This window comes from Lissotriton vulgaris, chromosome 1_1 (assembly GCF_964263255.1).
Source record: "Lissotriton vulgaris chromosome 1_1, aLisVul1.2, whole genome shotgun sequence".
Classification (NCBI taxonomy): Eukaryota; Metazoa; Chordata; class Amphibia; order Caudata; family Salamandridae; genus Lissotriton; species Lissotriton vulgaris.
This window is the reverse complement of record NC_141685.1, coordinates 761,571,106-761,591,764: the sequence shown is the minus strand read 5'-3', so window position 1 is coordinate 761,591,764 and position 20,659 is coordinate 761,571,106. Positions and strand designations below refer to the sequence as shown.

Here is a 20,659-nt window from a genome sequence, read left to right as displayed (position 1 = left end):
ACTCAACTGCCCGTCTCCCCAACTTAGCAGAGTGCTCAGTCCCAACCCCAAAAAGTACTTGCGTGTCGGGGTAAAAAGTCCAAGGATAGCGCAGTCCTCCCCTTCCCCCAAAGACTACTTTAGCGAGGCGCCCGAGCCAAGGTCCACAGCAGGTTATACTGAGTCCATGCCCATATTCCTGTTTTCATACTGTAGGTTCAAGGGGCTTGCTCCGTTTCATTCCGCAGCTTCATTCTGTTGTGTGCGGTCTCCTCCTTCTCGTTGCTGCTACTGGTCCTCGGTCTCCTCTGTCCTGTCCCGGCGCCGCTGACTTCTCCTTGGGGTTATGAGCCAGCCCTCGAGCCAGTCATGCGCCTCTTCTGGCATATCAAAGAACCACGTTTTTCCATCCGCCACAACCCGCAGTTCTGTCGAGAATAGCATCGAGCAAGGAAGGTCCTCTTGCCCTCAGTTCCTTTTTCACCTCAAGAAAGCTCCTGCGGCGTCTGGAGACCGCCATCGTATAGTCTGGAAAGGAGGACACCGTGGAGTTGTGGATTCGGAGCGGAGGAGTCACTCTAGCAGTCTGTAATATAGTGTCTATCTCGGAAGTTGAAAATACGGGCCAGCACTGGTCTCGGGGGGGCCCAGGTTTAGGCTTCCCTCCGACTGAAAAGAAGGCTGATAGTCTTCTAGGCTGGAGTCTTGTTTTATTGAGATCCTCCACATAAAGGTCCATTGCTGGGCCCCCTTCACTTCTGGGAATTCTGATAATTCGTACGTTATTCCGGCGGGAGTGCCCTACTTTGTCCTCCAGCTTTGTCTCCATCATTTTGTTCTCTGCTTCCAGACGGGTTACCGTTTTTTGTAGTGCTTGCTGTTGTGTCCTTTACAAGTGTTTTGGTGACTTGCTCAACTTCCGTGACTCTGGCCGTCATTTTTTGAAAGTCTGCTCTTAGGAATGAAACATCTGTGGATATTGTTCCCACTGTGGATTGAACATTCGTGAGGGCCACCATTATGTCCTCTAGGGTGACTGTGTGCTTTCTCCCCCTTGAGCCATGTCCTTCGGATCTTTTTGCTCAGGTAGCGGTGGAAAGTCTTTGCTGTAGGTGTATTCGTCTAATTTTGACTGGGTGGCCGATGTCCGTGGGCCCCTGCCTGCCATCTCCCCCCCCCCTTTCTATTTCAGGAACTCCTGGTACTAGCCGCCGCCTTCCGTGAAAACCTGTGTTTCGCGCGGCCTGACTGTGTTCCCAAGGCTCCCCTATCTCGTGTTATAGTACACCAGAAGATCAACTGGGGGGATGAGGAAGGGCCACCGTTCAGCCAGCTCCTCCGCAACCCTTCATCCTGTGGCTGACGCCCCAGGCATGCCGTCAAGTGCTATTGCAGGTGGACTAGGCGGCAGAACTGCGCATTCGCTCTATGCGTGGGACCAGTCGAGCCACCGTTGCATCTCCATCCACAATATGGGGGGGGGAGGGTTCCATCAAGTTCTGTACCAGCAGTGTTTACCTCCTCTGATATTTCCCCTCTTGGATGTCGGCGTTACGGTGGCAAGGGCCTTCCTTCTACAGCACTGTCCCTTAGTCTTGCTCTCCTTATGAGTGGGGACCTGGCTGTGTCACCGTCAATCGCCCTCACCTCGTACACGGCGCTGTCAGGGCTCCCGCCCCACGCTCCGACATCCAGCAGTCTTCGTGTGCCCCTGTGGATCATCTTCGCGACCGCCCCAGCGTCTGCCGTGGAGCCCCTCAGACTAGGGGTCTCCGTCTCTGCATGCCTAGTATTGAATCTCCCCATGGGGGAGGTGCCTGGAAGGGGGGCGGGGGGGAGGGTTGAGGGGGAGCAGAGGCAGCACCCTGTACTGCTACCGGCACAAATCCGGGCCCGACACCCACAGGGCCGCGTCTCGCCCGTCTTCACGTCTCCGCCACCACAGTTACATCCAGTGGGCGTGTGCATCCACTTGAGTCCCGGGCGTCACCAAGAACCGTAGGCCGCTGTCCTCCGAGCTACACTAGCTCGCGTCTCCCTCTGTATTTTCGGGCCAAAGTTTTCCCTGCTGCCGTCACTCGCATCCGGGCACCAGTGCAAGTCCCTGGGGTATAATTTTATTACGGATCAATGTGCGGATCTACGTGGAAGGCTACCGCTTCCTCTGAGCTCTTCTACGCCGCAGCCATCTTGTCCGGCTGCTTAGTCATGCCCCCCTCTTATCTTTTTAAACATTGAATCTAAAACTAGTTTGACATTTTAGCCTTCAATTCATAAATGCAGCTGCATCCTTATAAATACATACTAAAACAGGCGCACATGCTAATGATCTTATTCAGACAGGAAAATTAATCCGGAAAATACAAAATCCCCCAGTAAAATGAAGGCATCAGATGAGGTCTTTGACCACATACTATGGTCACACAATGATTCATTCAGAGAGGTTTAGATATTATTAAAACACAACCTGTGCCTTGAGAAAGCAGGTGGTCTGCAAAACATGTTGGCTGTGGACTCAATCTTTATAAAGATTGAACTTGGAGCACATTATTGTAATATTGATATGGAGATTATATCAATGAAAACTACGACCAGTTATCACACTTATGAACTTCAAGATCAATAAAGATGTGTACTTAACACTAAAGACTTTGATCTTAATGTCTGATCACCTCTGCTTGTTCTTTGTGTTCTAAATATTAGGGAACACCTAAGGGTAATGGGTGTTTAGCAAGGTAATTAGCATCCAGCTTATTCCTATTTACCTTCTTTTTGTATATTTGGCTTACACGCTCCGTTAGACCAATGAAATAAGTAAACTATTTGACTTAAGTTTTCCACTATAGTAGGGGATTATGGAATTTACACACGCTGATATCCACTACACCAATTTTAATTTTCAAGTGGAGCACATGGTTAGCCCTTGCTCATGCAGTCTTATTTTGGCCTTTTACTGAGATTCCTTTTTTGAAAACTAGGTTTCACTGGTCACTATATATGTATTTAGTTTGAAGGAGATTCTGGAGAGCTTTTGACTATAAAAGTAAATGAAATGTTGCTGGGCTGTAGACTGACTGAAAGGGCTATTATTGTTTGGAAGCTTCATTGTTATGTATATAAATCCTACTTGGTTTCTAGGCCATGTAAAACAAGCGTTTGCAATGCAATAGGTCTTGCATTAGGAAAGTGTGAGCTATTGGTATTGCAAATGACATTTTTTTTAATATGTGTTGGCTTTGAGAATATATAAATTATTAGCATTGTTATTCACAAAGCCAATAGCTTACACTTTCCTAATGCGAGTCCTATTGGCTATGGCAATGCTTGTTGGTAGCAAGCAAGGACAGTGCTGTGGTGGTGTTCCCAGAGGGATGCGGTGGTGCTCCCAGAGGGATGCGGTGGTGCTCCCAGAGGGATGCGGTGGTGCTCCCAGAGGGATGCGGTGGTGCTCCCAGAGGGATGCGGTGGTGCTCCCAGAGGGATGCGGTGGTGCTCCCAGAGGGATGTGGTGGTGCCCCCGAGTGATGTGGTGGTGCCCCCGAGTGGTGCCCCCCGAGTGGTGCCCCCGAGTCATGTGGTGGTGCCCCCGAGTCATGTGGTGGTGCCCCCGAGTCATGTGGTGGTGCCCCCGAGTCATGTGGTGGTGCCCCCGAGTCATGTGGTGGTGCCCCCGAGTCATGTGGTGGTGCCCCCGAGTCATGTGGTGGTGCCCCCGAGTCATGTGGTGGTGCCCCCGAGTCATGTGGTGGTGCCCCCGAGTCATGTGGTGGTGCCTCCGAGTGATGTGGTGGTGCCCCCGAGTGGTGCCCCCGAGTGATGTGGTGGTGCCCCCGAGTGGTGCCCCCGAGTGATGTGGTGGTGGTGCCCCCGAGTGATGTGGTGGTGGTGCCCCCGAGTGATGTGGTGGTGTCCCCGAGTGATGTGGTGGTGCCCCCGAGTGATGTGGTGGTGCCCCCGAGTGATGTGGTGGTGCCCCCGAGTGATGTGGTGGTGCCCCCGAGTGATGTGGTGGTGCCCCCGAGTGATGTGGTGGTGCCCCCGAGTGGTGCCCCCGAGTGATGTGGTGGTGCCCCCGAGTGGTGCCCCCGAGTGATGTGGTGGTGCCCCCGAGTGATGTGGTGGTGCCCCCGAGTGATGTGGTGGTGCCCCCAAATGATGTGGTGGTGCCCCCGAGTGATGTGGTGGTGGTGCCCCCGAGTGATGTGGTGGTGGTGCCCCCGAGTGATGTGGTGGTGGTGCCCCCGAGTGATGTGGTGGTGCCCCCGAGTGATGTGGTGGTGCCCCCGAGTGATGTGGTGGTGCCCCCGAGTGATGTGGTGGTGCCCCCGAGTGATGTGGTGGTGCCCCCGAGTGATGTGGTGGTGTTGTCCCCGAGTGATGTGGTGGTGCTGTCCCCGAGTTATGTGGTGGTGTTGTCCCCGAGTGATGTGGTGGTGTTGTCCCAGAGTGATGTGGTGGTGTTGTCCCCGAGTGATGTGGTGGTGTTGTCCCCGAGTGATGTGGTGGTGTTGTCCCCGAGTGATGTGGTGGTGTTGTCCCCGAGTGATGTGGTGGTGTTGTCCCCGAGTGATGTGGTGGTGTTGTCCCCGAGTGATGTGGTGGTGTTGTCCCCGAGTGATGTGGTGGTGTTGTCCCTGAGTGATGTGGTGGTGTTGTCCCTGAGTGATGTGGTGGTGTCCCTGAGTGATGTGGTGGTGTCCCTGACTGATGTGGTGTGTGAGTGTGAGGTGGGTGAGTGAGGGAGTGGGGGAGTGAGGGCGAGAGGGTTGTGAGGGTGTGAGGTTGTGAGGGTGGGTAAGGGAGGGTGAGGGAGAGGGTGAGGGAGAGGATGAGGGAGGGTGATGGGGGTGGGGGTGTGAGGGTGAGAGAGTTGTGAGGGTGGAGGGGGTGGGGTTGTGAGGGTGAGAGGGTTGTGAGGGTGAGAAGGTGTGAGGGTCCGAAGTAAATGGTGGCAGGGCAGACATCATAAGACAGAGAAGAGACTGCGTGGTGACTGCGTTGTTCAGTTTCAGAATCAGGGGGGGGGAGAGTCAGCACAGTCTGCGAGGGACCAACGGGTCTAGAGGCAAAGCATACCGGATGTAGCATTGCAGCTAGCAAGTAGAGTGTTTTCAAGCTGAGTGTCCCTAGAGAGATGGCAACACAGCAACAGCATTTGAGGAGCAAGGCTACTGTAAACAAGCACGGCAGGCTTTCACTTTCGTCCTGAAACAAGCTCTCGGCATTGCTGTGGCGAGGGGGAGCGGGAGCGCATTCCTTTGATGTCTGATGCGGGCGGCGGGGGAGCGGCAGCCTTTGAAGTCTGCTGCCGAGGCACAGACAAATGATGGTGTGTTATGTGGCTGCCTCTGTGCACGCGCATAGATCACATGAACTGTATGCGATTCGCAGCCGTTTTGGTAGACTTTTCTTTTCCGCTTACTATAATCTCGTCGGAGCAATGCGCAAGCGCATTGGCTCAGGCGAGACCTAAACATAACATTTCACAGTAGATGGTGGCATTTTTCAATGTGTTAAAATATAATTACCCGTTTTCACTGGTCCACCAAGCAACTTTACATCTTAAATGATTATGATGGACCGACAGACCAGTGATCATGCTGTTAAATTGGAGGCATGGGCCTATATTTTTCAACTGCTTTGGGTTTGCAGAAGAAAAAGTTTAGAAAAGTTACTTTTTCTTAATTTGGTTCAGTCCATAACCGATAAGCTTTTCAGTTCTAAACACATGGTCAATAACTTCATGCATGGTCCTAAAAGCCACTTTGTGTTCACTGAATAATCAGTTTCAAAAGGTCAAATAATCCTCGTTTCACCCTCAGGTTGAGCATCGAGCAGATTTTACATGGCTTTAATTTTAGCCCGCTGCCATAACCAATATTAATAATGAACTAGTTGCTAAATTCACTATCGTCAGTATAAGACATCAAATAATTTTTTGGGGGGCTAAAAAATGCATTCAATTGGACTACACTTTAGCAGGAACGTGGAACACACATGGTCTCCCTTTCACATGGGTTGCATGGTACTAATAAATTCACCACACTGAGATCAAACAAATCGCAACGGATTCAAACAACTGATCATTAGTGCAGTATCAAATGTGCCTACCAAAGGTAAAAAAAGAGGCTCTAGTAGTGAACCCTTTATGTAATATGCCTGACAAACTATCTTGCTATTCAAGAGTTTCACGTTTGGCTAGCTTCGGACCTAAAGTAAAATATCCACATCACAAAGCAGTGGCACTCCAAAGATCTTGTGTGGCCCGAAGATTACCTTTTTCTTTTTATCAAGGGGCAGTTATTAGTACAGTACCAAACCAACAGTACTGCAACTCCTTTGCAACAGGATCACATTTGATGAACAAGTTACTTACCTTAGGTAATGTCTTATCTGATAGAGACAATTTCTAGCCGCAGATGCCTTACGTTTTAATTACCCCAGGTTTCAGACTGGTTTGAAAAGATTTTTTGTGAGCAGTACCCGTTGGCACTGGTAGGCTGCTGGATTGGCTCCGTGATCGTTGGCCATGAAGGGAGGGACGTTTGCGTCACCCATACAGATGCTAATGTCAGTTATTTTTCACGACTTTACATTACTTGCCAGAAGCATGGAGCCATGAAGTTCACGGACACTGGTGTGTTCAAACAAGGGCCCTTAAAGTGATCATCCCTGATCCTAGAAATCTGTCCGCAGAAAGGGGTGGATGGGTGGGTTTGTAAGGAATCTGCGGCTAGATATTGTCTCTATCAGATAAGGTGTTACCAAAGGTAAGTAACTTGTTAATCGGATAGACATGTATCCGCAGATTCCTTACCTTTGAATAGATACTCCAACAATACCATCCCCGGTGGTGAGTCTGAGGGCAAACTTAAACTAGGAAGTCCGAACAGAAATATGCACGCCCCTGCAAACCCGACTGCCCAGGCACTACTGCCAGGCAGCAACGTGGGCTTCCCTGCACACGTTTACCAAGCATATGTCCAGAAATTGGGACTCCACGTGCTAACAGTGGTCACAGCTTTAGCTCTGGTGGAATGAGCCTTCAGGGAGCTGCTTCTTTGCCAGCGCATAGCAGTTCTTGAACGCAAATCATTACGACCTGCTTTAGGGGGGCACATTAGAGGAATGGAGTTGGAATTCAATTCCAAAGCCTTTCTTGCTGTTGCTCAGACTGGAGTTGGGATAGTAAATTAAACTATTCCAAAATCCAGCAACACCCCCAAGATACTTCGTTATAACGACTGGCTTGCACAATGAATGTGTGATAAAGACGCATTCGTTCTAATAACGGCATTCCCAAGGCACGCGTGAACGCATGTGGACTACTGTCATACATTCCCCATCGAGCGATGGTGAAGTTCTGCACCACCCGACATTTCTTCTGACCATCATAAACCAGGAAGAGGTGGTCGTCCACCCAGAACTCGTGTGCTGCCTGCCCTTTTTTCCTGGAGTGAGAGCTGCTGTTATTGTTGGGACTCCTGGACTTCGCAGACCTTCCCTGCCGAGAACAACAACTTCACGCGGCCCCCGCTGCGCGGGAGGCGCTCGAGCTCGGAACGGTGAGGAAGTTAATTGCTGCCACAGGAAGAGACTGACCCACAGAGTGTCCGCGGGACTGCGAGGACCAGGGTGCAGTGCGGCGCTGATCTGCCGCAGCTGGTCCTCTTCCCGCCCCACCTCCTGCTTGAATAAATCTTTCCGTGGAGAGCGCCTACCTGGTGCTACCTGCCCTTTTTTCCTGGAGTGAGCTGCTGTTATTGTTGGGACTCCTGGACTTCGCGGACCTTCCCTGCCGAGAATAACATCTTCTCGCGGCCCCCGCTGCACGGGGGCCGCTCGAGCTCGAAACGATGAGGAAGTTAATTGCTGCCACAGGAAGAGACTGACCCACAGAGTGTCCGCGGGACTGCGAGGACCAGCGTGCAGTGCGGCGCTGATCTGTCGCAGATGGTCCTCTTCCCGCCCCCACCTCCTCCTACTTATCCACCACCCTGCACGCACACACAGGACACGCGCGGGCGATCGCCGGGCTAAGCCCGGGCAAAGGGTGGGCAGTCTGTGGCCGTCCAGGGCCGGACGAGGCCAGGCTGGGCCACCCCCGCCAAGATTCTGTTCAACATACTGTCACTACTCTTAGCTGTACTAGTCATTTTGATAACTATTAAGGGCTAATTTGTTTCGTGTATACGATTTGGCTATACGTCAACCTATCCACTGGAGTCTTGTTCCTTTAACATGGCCGCTCAGTCAGATAAAGGGGGTAAGACTGGACTTAAATCGACCAGCGGAAGTCTAATGGGAACTCTAGACAATTATATTACTCGGGTTGCAGCCGCCCTGGATCAAGAAATAGTTGACGCTGAAAAAAGATTGTCGACCGAAATATTCTCCAAACGGTCCTCCTTGGGATTAATTCAGCACTGCACCACTCCAGAGAACCGTATAAGCCAACGTTTAAGTGACTTGGGATTGCCACAGACTAGAATAGAGTTAGATTCGCTCAGTAATATCTCCTTAGGGAATTGCTCACAGAACTCACAGATAGGTAGCGCTATCCAGGTGTTAACTGTCCCCTGTGTAACTCCTCCCCAGATTATCCCTGTTTGCCATCTAGTTGATTCTCCATCTTCATGTAATTTACCTACAGGCAAAAGAAAGCGAGGGGGAAGTGGACAGAAAGGGAAAAGAGCAAAAATCCCAAAGTTAGTGTATAAAGGGGCCAAATCTCGGGGCACTTTGAACCATATTCAGCCTGTTACTTCGGTACAACCTCACCCAATGTTTAAGCCAATAGCTGCTGTACAAGGAGATGGGGCTCTGTTGGGGCAGTTAGAACACACAATTAGATCCCTGATACTCCCCCTAATAGAGAGATTGAACATAATCACTGCTAGTTTAGGCAAGTTGGAACAAGTTACTATCAACAATTCTAAAATGTTACACTCTTTATCCGCTAACAAGAAGGTGGGAGCTGACTCTACACAAGTAGGCGAACGGGAAGTTAACGATGATTCCCAATTAATATCTCCATGCAAACTTGCATCCCAAACAGTAAAAGGGCCTGCGATAAACAGTCACAATAGAGTAACTGACCCGAGGGATAGAGATCTGGGCATTGAGGCAAGCCAGTGCCTCACAGGGGGTCTGCAGTTACATCAGGAAGTCGGTGCTCAGCCATCTAAACCGGCCATGGGCCCTATCTATCCTAATAAGCCGGTCCAAGGTACAGGCAGCCGATCTACCCTAGTTTTCCACCCACAAAGCACTCCTTTAATGGTGGTTTTGGCCAAAGTCCCTCCTCTCCGCCAAGGGGAAAGAGAGGACTATTTTCAATTAAACAACAAGGTTACTCACTGGTTTTCACAAAATATTGAAGGCGGGCATATGGTAGGTCACAATATAATTATGGCCCGCCGAGTTGCATGGTTGGGAAGCTGTAGGAAAAATAGAGAGGGCGATTGTATAGTCATAAATTTTAATAGCCAGATACCAGTAGCTAGGATCCTTAGGGAGTAAGAGCGAAGTACAAATGGACAGGGCTTTGAAATACTGCCTCTGGGGTTTTATTTTACAGACCAGGTATTCAGGGCAAATTTAGTCACTGGAATCCCATGAATAAGACGCCCGAAAATAACTTTCGCTTTTCTGTGAACAGGAGGGTGGAATACAATACCTACGAAAACAAAAATAACTTGGCACAGAGGAGACCCAGGATAGATCACAGATGTTGAGGTCACAAATAGATTTAACGTCCTCTCTGGACTCAATGACTGACTGACTGCGAAGTAACCGAGCTAGCTGTCACTTGCAGGAAGACTCTAACCCTCTTCCTGTTTATCCTTTATGTCGGGTTGATATGATAAATGGAAACACTTATCCTGTTGCAGTCATCTGCAACGCTACTGCCCTTTCTACTCCCCCAGTAGGCATCCCCCCAGGACTTTCTTATGGTGAAAGGGATGGTGTGGGAAAGCTAGTTTCGTGGAACACAGCTGGCATGCGCCTTAAACAGGAATCACAGGTTTGGCTAAACTTTGTTAATACTTTCGACATGTGCATTTTTCAGTAGACGTGGCTATGTGAACCCTCTTTTGTCCTGGAGTATTTAATTATTCGGTCCAGCAACTAAAGGTCCTAAGGGCCGTCCTATGGGTGGCCTGACTATCTGGGTCCGGCAAAGCATGTCGCTAACTGTCAAGGTGGTTGAAGTTGGAAGTAAAGATATCCAATACATTAAAGTGGATTTGGGCCCTCTAGGACGGCTTGACATTTATAATGTCTATGCCAGGGGCAACAAGGGTGGGAGGTCAGAAGTTTTAGCGGCTTTGGCCTCCCTCCTTGAAACCTATTCGCCGGACAATAACATTATCATAGCCGTTGACTTGAACCGCACTTTTGAACCTTTGGCCATTTGTGACGGCTTTGCTGGGGAGGAAGAGGATGGGCAATGGAGGGTCCCCAAATTAGAACTGAATCCTGTCACTCGATGGTCGGAAGACATTGTCTGTTTAAATGCTATTTGCCTCGAAAGGGGCTTAAGGGCACTAAACGGGAGGACCAAGAGTGACAAGGCGGGGGCATGCACCTTTGACAATGGGCGATATAGGAGTAGAATAGACTGTTTTGTGTAGCTTGCAACTCTGGAAATTAGTCTGCGACATGGATGTTAAATGGAGGATCGAAAGCGATCATAACCCGTTGTGCGTCGAGCACAAATGGTGGACACCCGACAATGAGACCCCGACTTCAGGGAGGGGTAGTGTCCCCTCTATTGTTCCTACAAATGATATGCGTAGGTTAAAATGGCCATATGTTTTGTCCTACCAACGGTCTATGGATATCATTAAGACTGAGGCGGTTAAAGCGATAACGGCCATGGAGCAGGTCAATCCAACCATATCATGCCCAAATACAGTAACAGAAATCCACGATAATCTTTTTTCTATTATCAGGAACCATTTTCTGAAACCAATAAAGAGGACCAGTAGGGTAACTATTAAGCCAGCAAAGTGGTATAATACCCAGTGTAGGAACGCCCGCTTGGCTTTAGGCTCCGCAATCAAGAGGAGAGAACTGACGGCTATTCGCATTGCTAGAAAGGCCTTTAAGGATAGTATATTCACAGCCAAGAAAATGTGAGCTGAACTCCATTGGAATGAGCTAAAGGATGCGAGTGGGAAAAAAGACTCCAGGCTCTTTTGGAACATTGTAAAATGGGGCAGGGGTGGTGTTCCTGACCCTCCTGATAATAACATATCGGAGGAATACTGGGTTAACTATTTTAAGCCCCAGTATGCCGAAACGCAACTTGGTAGAGAGATGGCTGGGTTTAGGCCGGTTTACTTTAAAGATAACTCCTTTAGTAATAATGAAGTAATGATGGCCCTCAGCTCAGTGATTAGCGGTAGAGCCCCAGTATCATAGCCTGAACAGCTTGGACTCCCCCGAAGATGGCTGGAATGCCAGAAACAGGTCCTCGGAAGCTTGTTTCCGGTCCAGGGAAGACATGGCTTGGCAGTTCGGGCTGGACTTTTCCCATGAGGCACAGATTCAGACTGATTTGCACATAGCCATGTCTGAACTGGGGTGGCAGAGTGGGCTAAAGAACTGTGATGGATTAAACCCAGATCTTTTGAGTGGGTGTGAGTGTTTGATTGATTCAGATGGTCCATCCATCACCACCCTCTTTTGTACCGCTTTTGGCCGCCATAAGTGTGGCAGGGTATACTCAGACGTGAGTCCCTTGCTCACTTTGCCACTGGATTCAAGCAAGCCGGGCTGAAGACAGCTGGAATGCCAGAAACCGGTCCTCGGAAGCTTTTTCCGGTCCAGGGAAGACATGGCTTGGCAGTTCGGGCTGGACTGTTCCCATGAGGCACAGGGTCAGACTGATTTGCATATAGCCATGTCTGAACTGGGGTGGCAGAGTGGGCTAAAGAACGGTGATGGATTAAACCCAGATCTTTTGACTGGGTGTGAGTGTTTGATTGATTCAGATGCTCCGTCCATCACCACCCCCTTTTGTACCACTCTATAAAGCAAAAGCACCACTTATGGTGGACTGAACAGACCATTACCTGGAGGAGCTAGAGCCTATAGGCAATGGATCAGGAAATAAATTCCTGCCAACTTGGTTTAGTGCACCCCAAGATGCAAACCAATAGAGGTAAATTAACAGTGTATGGGTATCTGCAAGGCGGTAAAGAATATTCTATCTCGGATTGCTTGATTAAAGGCCCAATGCTCCAAAGGTTTGAGCTTTACTCAATGCCAACTCAACCAATAAGAGTTTACAACCTTTACACAGTGTCAAAAACAAAATAAATCCTGCAAACAAAAAATCAAAAATAAATCCACTATAAATCTATACAAGATCATTTAACCAACAAGCATTGTAAATGCATTAGGTTTCACCTATGTGATTAATAATGAGCTGTATTTTGTTGTAACCTGTAGTTGTACAATAGAAGTTACAGAAAGTCTGTTAAAGTTTTACGACTTGTTTATGCAAAAAGGCAATATATTGTGCGGTTACTAGTGGCATTGTGCGGGTAAATAGCAAAATTCTGAAAAATGAAACCTAAAACCTAAAAAAGTGTTTTAGAGGCAGAAACTCAAGAAGCAAGCCATTTGTGAAATTCCTATCGGGTAAAAAGAGAATACAGTGATCTTGATTTCCCCAACTATCATACTTTAATCTCTAACCAATTTAATAAATGGATGAGTGTACAGGATACAACAGTCCATTTGGAAATCCCATGATCTTCATAGCATGCCTGCCTAAAAGAACAATCCTGGGTACAGAAACGGAGCATAATTCTGTGGGTAGTGGAATGAAAAGGGTGGGCTTCTGGTCGTTATGGAGCAAGTGGTGGGATGCTACGGTGCAGTAAGATAGGGAATGCTGGACTAGAGATGTGTATAATACAGCACAAGCCTGAATTAAAGCAGGTGCTAGTACGATATGGAAGGGTGTCTGGAAAATGCAGTGGGTGCCAAGATGTAAGGGCAAAGTCTAGTAGGCACTGGATGGGTGATGGAACGTTGGTGGATAGATGGATTCGAGCAGGAGATGCTAGATTTAACAGAAGGTACAAATGTAACAATTGTCAAGAACATACAACACAATGTGCTACAATGTAGCTGTGGAGTCTAGAAGGGATTGTGTCAAACGAAGCTGATGAGGAATGAAAATGGTAGGGGTGGGTTTCAGTTAAGTGCAAGTCAGACTTCAAACAGATAATCTCCTCACCAGAGCTGGCAGGCAGTGATGGAGACCAAGGTGTTCCCTCGAAGAGCGAGTAAAGGGAAGTCTCTTGGTGACCTACAGCTGACGAAGCATCCATCTTTGAGCTGGTGCCAAGGGCTTTTCCATACACCTCGTTGAACATGTTATTCGGATACCTTTCCTGTAAAACAATTAGGCATCAATTAGTGATAAGTTAAACCTGCCTGAAAAAAGGGTCTGCACTACACTTATATTCTTAAAGGCAATCCTTCATTCATTTGAACTTCATCTGTTCAAGTAGAGCTACGAGTTTGGAAATGAGCCGTTACACATACAAGCACATACATAAAGAGATATGTGGCAAGAAATAATGATTTGTAATCAAGACAAACTGGGATCCCAAGCTTCTGACATTCCCACTTGAGCTATTTCCTCACATGAAATCCAACTTAATTTCCGAACAAAAAATGGAGCTTAATTTATGGATACTATACCCAGTCTGACAAACTAAGGCAAATGTGTCCCATCTGATGACCAGAAAGAGCGCCCTTTAAAAACACTTGTCAGAGATGGGCTCTCCATCTTGTCACAAAATCAGGACCACATTGGCTCTCTGCAGCTACAGATAAAGGACAACCAAGGTTATTGCCATGTAAGAATTCTAATAAAACGAGATCACTGGAGAAAGAGGCAAGTCATGAATGTACTTTGACGGATTCAGTTTGAGCTCACAACCAGCTATTCACCTGCAGTGATGTTAACCAGAGACCAATTACTTGGACATCTCACGTTTTATAGAAAACTGATCCTTTATGAGGAGCTTACACCCAGCTACTACTGCTGCTACCAATGAATGGAGCCTATCTGTATTCCTTCACTTCCTTATCCTTGCATTACTGTGGTGCCATACACTCCAACAGAGCTCTAGGGCCCCTCTGAAAATTGCAGTTTAATTTTGCAACTGGTTTGAAACAGACTTGTTTTCTTGCTTAATTGCCGTTTTCTGATTTCAACTAGTACTCCATTTAACCAGGAGAATTAATTTATTTATTTATTGAGTTTTATATAGCGCTGGCCGACCCAGAGGTATCGGAGCGCTTTACAAGAGGAAGAAACATGGTTTCAGAACATGGTTACAAAGTTACATCAGTTACTGGAGCGTAGTTACAGGAATTACATGAGTACAAAAGCATAGAAAAAAACATAAGGAAAAAAATAGGTAAGGGGAGAGATTAAACCAGGATGGTGTAAAATCATGCCTCAGCAAATCTGCTGCCAGAGATGAAGAGCAGACTTTTGCCTAGGAAAGTTGGTCAACAACCAAAAACCTATGAGTTTGTTGGGTTTGGCTGGTCATAGGTAGTCCAATATCCGAAGGCCCTTGTTTCTATTGCAGGGGTTCGAAACCTTTTGACTTGTGTACCCTCCTTAATCATTACTGGAACCTAGGGACCCCCACTGAATCATTAGTGGAATCAGGAGGTCCACTGAGTCATTACTGGAAGCCGGGGATCCCGGGATATACTTTTTTGAAGACAAACACAATACGCACAAAAATTCAGATGCAAGCATTCATTGTACAAATACATATATGATGAAATATATTATTTAATTAAATTAATATATATATAAAAAAATCAATTGTAATGGGAAGGTTCGAGCTTTCCTAAATTCGATTTAGGCCGCTCATTGTTCATATTATATTCTATATGATGCACTTTAACTGCTCTCAACTCTGAGGAAACTAACTTTTTAGCCTCCAATTTCAAATTCCTATACATTAACAGAATATTTTAGAATTTTCAGCTTAAAATTTTGCTTAATTTATATACACGTTATTAATCTATTTAATTTTCTGAGCAGTCGTAGACTCTGGGTAGGCTTTCGGATCCTCGGAGCTCACCTGACCACAGGTTAAGAACCAGGTTCAACTGCATTCACTAGAAGCTATTAGCTGGTTCTCTGGAAGTTCATCCGCTAAGGAACTAACTATGTAATTACTGGTACCATGACTGATGAATAATCAAAAGGTGCCAACACAGCCACTACAGCATTACTGTTACCATTTGTGCAAAGTATCACAGGAGCCACAATTAAACATAAAAATACAGATTCATAATTGAAGGGGACATCTTAGTAACACCTCAGGCACCAAAACACAATGGATAGTAATCAAAGATATAAATCAAAGTGGGCGTTATCTAAATGGGAAATATTTACTAGTACCTTATGTGTGGGCTCATTCATAAGTGCCCAGTAATCAAGGAGGCATGATTACCGACAACCAATAAAGGGAAATAACTGGGCCAAAATGGGACATGTGCCTTTACCATCCCACAATTTAGTGTGGCATACTTGTAATCACCTGATGAGCTCATTTCAAAAACCACCACAGGGTGGGTGGGCATAGAGGGCGAATGCGAGGCAGGGATAGACAACGGTCAAGAAATACGAATTTGGTGAATTTTTGGACCTGCAATGGTTGCGTGTAATTAAAATAATCCTTAGACAATGCACAGATGTAAAGATACACTATAAACAGACAAAAATTGTAGTGACAAAATAGGATATTAAATGGCAAGAAAATAAAAGTTGTAAGCCTAAGGAGATACGATGGGCTGAAAACCTTAGCTGACATACATAAATATTTAGTTTGTGGGCAAAATACTTCTTAAATCCATGGCATGGGGAAGTAAATTCCAGTCACATCCTACTAAATGTGTTTCTGCCTACTACTGTAGAAAAAAAGGCCTAAGAACTTACCCGCTTGGGCAATTTCAGATCGTTCCTGTGGTGCTCACTGCCCCCCCCCCCTCCCCCGCCCTCCAAAAGAGGACCAGTGAGCAAAAAACTATTCCAGAGAACTGTCCCGAATTGTGGGTGGTTCAAGGAATAGTCCAATTCTGCTAAATCTGCCTCTTTCTCAGGTTCCTCTGTTGAGCAAATCTGGGTAGATTTAGCCCAATAGCACTCCACAGGAATTTTAAAAAAAGCAGGATTTCAGCAAATTCAAATTCCGCAAAACAGTTTCATCCATCCATAATGCTATAGTTCTATGGCTTTAAATGTCTTTGCTTCGGACTCTTAATAACTATGAGCATTTGAAAGGGAACAAATTCAACCCCAGAATATGTGCATACATTTCTTTTTTAGGCGTTTCATTTACTTTTTTTTGTAAATAGAAGAAAAGATCAAGACGCCATACAAAAAGCGTTTATCTAAATAATCTTCTCTCTCTGGTCATATTTTAGCATACCTGCTAAGTGGAATTTCACTAAGAGAATATAGAGGAACTGTGTTTTGACACTTACGTAGATGACACAAGAAAAGTGACTTACTGAAGACAGCATACTGCATGCCCTTGTGTTACTGTGAGTCCTTAGTCACACAAGGGAGCTGCTGGTCCAGGGCCATAATTACAATGCCACCTTGCCAAAACCATTCAAAGTAAGGGTAAAGAAAACATTCTTTGGAAAGAACCCACACAAAGTAACCCCCTTCCCAAGGAGCAAGCCACATTTAAGGGTAACGTTAGATGGGCACAGATCCCAAGACCTGTGTATGAATGTTTGTACCTGGTTAAGCGAGAAGCCTGTGAGAGACAGGAAAGAAGGTTGAATCAGTTCCGAAGGTTTCTCCAGCAGCGACTTTTCCATGGAGCAGAAAGGAAAGGGGACACAGTTACTAGGGATGCTTATACGTCTATGGTGATTAGACGCCTGTGCGTTTTAGTCAGTCTTAAAGACCAAGCCACAGGTGGGAGCCAAGTGCAACTCTGTTGTCTCAGAAACACTTTACAAAACAAACGTAGCACAAGTAGTCCACCATGTGAAAATAACAATATAGGGCCACAGGCCAAAGTGACATGTTAGCACTATATGAAAAACACCTAATGAATAATGGTATTAGACCATTAAATGAAAGAAAAGGTTATGCAATTCAGCAGTCAAATTAATGAAACCTGGATAGCAACAAAAGGGAACTACGTGTTAAAGGAAATGGTCTTTTTAAGATGCAATTTTGCAGTGGGGTGCGAGGACAACCTATGTAAGCGTACGACTGACTCAAGTCTGATACAATTACTCAATGATTTTTATTTTACCACTAATAGATCAGTATTTCCAAGCCAAGAGCAAAACTTTGGGAATCAGGTCAAGGAAGGCTTTTGCAACACACAAAACAATCTACTTTGCCACACTCCACTATTAAACTGATTAAAAAGCACATACCAATACAATGTGAGATATCCAAATAAATGATCACTTTGTAATTAACAGTCAAACAGCAATCTAAGTGATATACCTACTTCGAATAACATGCTGTAGCACGACCTGACGAATTAGCCTTGTAGCAAACTGGGCCATCACAGTCAATATCTGTGCGACAATGCAGCATAACAAATGTAGGACAACAGTAAGGCGCTTTTATGGCTCTTTTGTGTCCATACTCTGCACAAACTAACCCACTCTGATAAAGGGAGAGCCAATTTGCTCGACTGGTTAATGACCTGTCTAAACTGCACTCTGAACCTCAATACATCACCCACATAACCTATAAATGATTAAGCCATACCACATGGCAAACTCGGTAAGGCTAAAATTGTTATTCAGAGATGCCAAGAGTTCAAATGACTTGCATTGTGCTATTAAGCAAGAGAGACTAATTATTTGCATTCGTAAAACCCTAACTAAGCCTTATAAAGCGCCACCCCAACGTACAGGTCTCTTGTATTCTTTACCCACTTGTAGGAAAGAATGCACTTAAAAGTAGACCTGGTCTGTTTCATCCCAAAACTGATTTTGTACATCACAGAGAGACTGATTTAACAGGGTCTGTTATGTAGGGTGTGCTTATTAGCATAGCAAAATAAATGTTGAACATATTGTCTGAGAGTAGTACAAATGTTCGACAAGTAATTGAAAATTAAGCTATAGCTCACGTATCAATGACTGTTTGGTTAGTACCATAACACTTGGCAGTGGGCCATCATACATTATTTATTAACCTGAGTTGACGATCATAAAAGCCACAGCTCGGATTATGAATGTTGAGGTTTTCTTGTTAAAGGAACCTTAATACAGTGAAAAATTGTCCAATTGTAGTACTTTGCAATAGTAAGTTTTTCAGAGAAAATAAACCGGGAAGCTTCACAATGATGAGCATATACATGTGCCTAACGTTTTCAATAAATCTCACATACATACTGAAAGTGTGCATTACAATATCTGAAAGCCTGAAGTCGGTGTTTGCATGTGTGGCACTTATTTGGTGCTGGAGAACCTTTTACTTTACAATCAGCAACAGTCTGCAAGTCAACCCTCAAGGGACTGTTACTCCCTTCTCGTAACACATCAAGGTTCTAGTTTCAAGAGCTACGGAAGCCGAAACTTCCTTTCATCAGATATGCAACAGTGACACATTTGAGCACCGACTGGGAGGATCACAAATGTTTAAAATATGGAAATCCTCAACGGACAAAAAACATGTAATCAGAATTTGGGTGGAAATGTGAGTTAAAGGGCAGACTAAGTACTTGGGGAAACCCCAATAAATTGTAAGAGGATATCTGCTGTGTTTCAGGAAGCAAACACAGGCAGCCTTGAAGTGGACACAGCTGGAGTGCTTTTCCTAGAAAGAATAGCAGTGTGGTAATAAAGTAAAAAGACTACAACTAAAGCAAAAGGACAATACGAATAAAGCAAGCGAAAGCATTGTGCACACAATGAAGTGCAAAAGCAACATCGTTTTCAGTCGACCAGATACCCTCTAGGCGAACAAAGCCATTATACCAATATCTACAGATTAAGTAACAGCACCAGAGGAAAATCCTTCCCCACAAAAACCTATAAAGTGTTGCCACTCCGATTACATCCTATGTCAGAGGCAGCAGAGGGAGGCGATTCCCAAACTAGTAAAACTAAATGTTTATAACGTCCTGTACACAGGCTGGGCAAAAGTAAGTTGAAGGAGCCCGATATGAAGAGATAGGATCCTGGCAGCTGTCAAGGCAAAGCGTGTAATGGGAGGTGTATGAAAAACGCTCTGAACTTTTCAACACTGCGCCCCTCAAAATCTGAACAAGCACTTGCAAATACAATAGTTCTGGCTTTGCCTGCTGAACTTTTGAATTTGACAATGCGCATTTAATTTGTTAACGCTCTTCGTTAAACTTTTTAGGAAAAATAAAACATGCAGACCTGGCCGAACGTGTATGCTCATGCAGGTACACGCTCAGCATCCATCTCAAAATGTTTTTTGCAATAGTTTTACCAAACCTGGTGGAAGTGTGTGTCTGCAAGGGTGTATACATGCATGCACACGGGCGACAATCTCCCCCCCCCTTTTTTTTTTACATAAGTAAAACAAAAATTAAATCCCATTCAAAAAACGGCTGCCATGTATGCGCATTCAGAGATACCTGCAGTATGCACGTGATGTGGCACAACCCTAGCAACAGTGAGGGCCTATGCCTGGGGACGCCGCAAAAATTATAAAATCTATTTGCAAAATAGAGTTTTCTTTAAAAAGCACATACTGCCTCAACAGTTACTGGCATTGAAGAAGACTATTTTCTTTGTTAGTGACGAAATTGTGCTTGAGAAAAATGCAGTCACTCACACAGATGGGAATTAATTACGGAAATGGGCTTACCCAGTACAGTATGCTATGGTGGGTGGAAAATCAAAATGACACTGCAACAAACCAGTGAATGAAAAGAGCTGACTGCAAGCCCACGTATGCATAAGAATATACATTTTATTAAATCAAAAGTTAGCTACAGCCAGACCTAAAATTGAAAAAGTACTCAACCTCAAATTTAGGTTCATTGATGGAGTCTTGAAGAACGTTTAAGCGTAACGATTAGTCTTTGTACAGCATCCACAGTAAATTTTTCATCCATGGGAAATGACAGGTGTATGTGCTGTTTGTGTCCAGTTCTGCTTCCAGATGTAAGGTACAATTGTTTGTATGAATCAAGAACTTATTTGCTAAAAATTATTAAAGGAAAGGGTTGAGATGGAAATGTTTATCGCATGGTGATGGACGTGCACCCCTGCCAGTGCCCCAACTGTAATGAGGTCTGAATCCTTGACTGCTGATTTTTCTCATTATAGACAAACATGGATCAGGAGTGTGCGCAAGCCATAGGCCTGTCTTATGGACTGTGATCTTGTTGGACTGGGAGTGAGGGTCTAAAGCGCTAACCTCAGTGGTGCAAGGCTACTGCCTTTACCAAGAGTTAAGCGGCACAAGCGCGGTGGGGGCAGCATACCATGTAGTGATCAGTAGGAGTAAACATGTCCTTTTTACCTGTATCACTGGAGTGAGGCATACAGGCTCACTCATTTAAAGTTCCGCTGCTGTGTCCTTAACTCACCCATGGCCAACATCAATTTGGTACACAGTGCTGCGCAGAGCAAGTGGGGTATCCATGTGCTGGTGAAT

The 20,659-nt window shown here is 45.8% G+C and overlaps 1 protein-coding gene across 4 annotated transcripts in view; it reads right to left on the bottom strand.

Moving 5' to 3' along the window:
- Nucleotides 1–20,659, bottom strand: part of SMG7 (SMG7 nonsense mediated mRNA decay factor) — a 582,851-nt gene that overhangs the window by 25,148 nt on the left and 537,044 nt on the right. For 2 of the 4 annotated variants that reach the window (XM_086955704.1, XM_086955721.1), the window contains 2 exons: nucleotides 16,789–16,860; nucleotides 13,238–13,394 (listed from right to left, as the gene is read on the bottom strand). In XM_086955704.1, coding sequence (XP_086811830.1) covers nucleotides 13,238–13,394; nucleotides 16,789–16,860 — 229 coding nt within the window. The remainder of the gene's footprint in view (nucleotides 1–13,237; nucleotides 13,395–16,788; nucleotides 16,861–20,659) is intronic. The other 2 variants (XM_086955713.1, XM_086955731.1) reach the window with 1 other exon arrangement.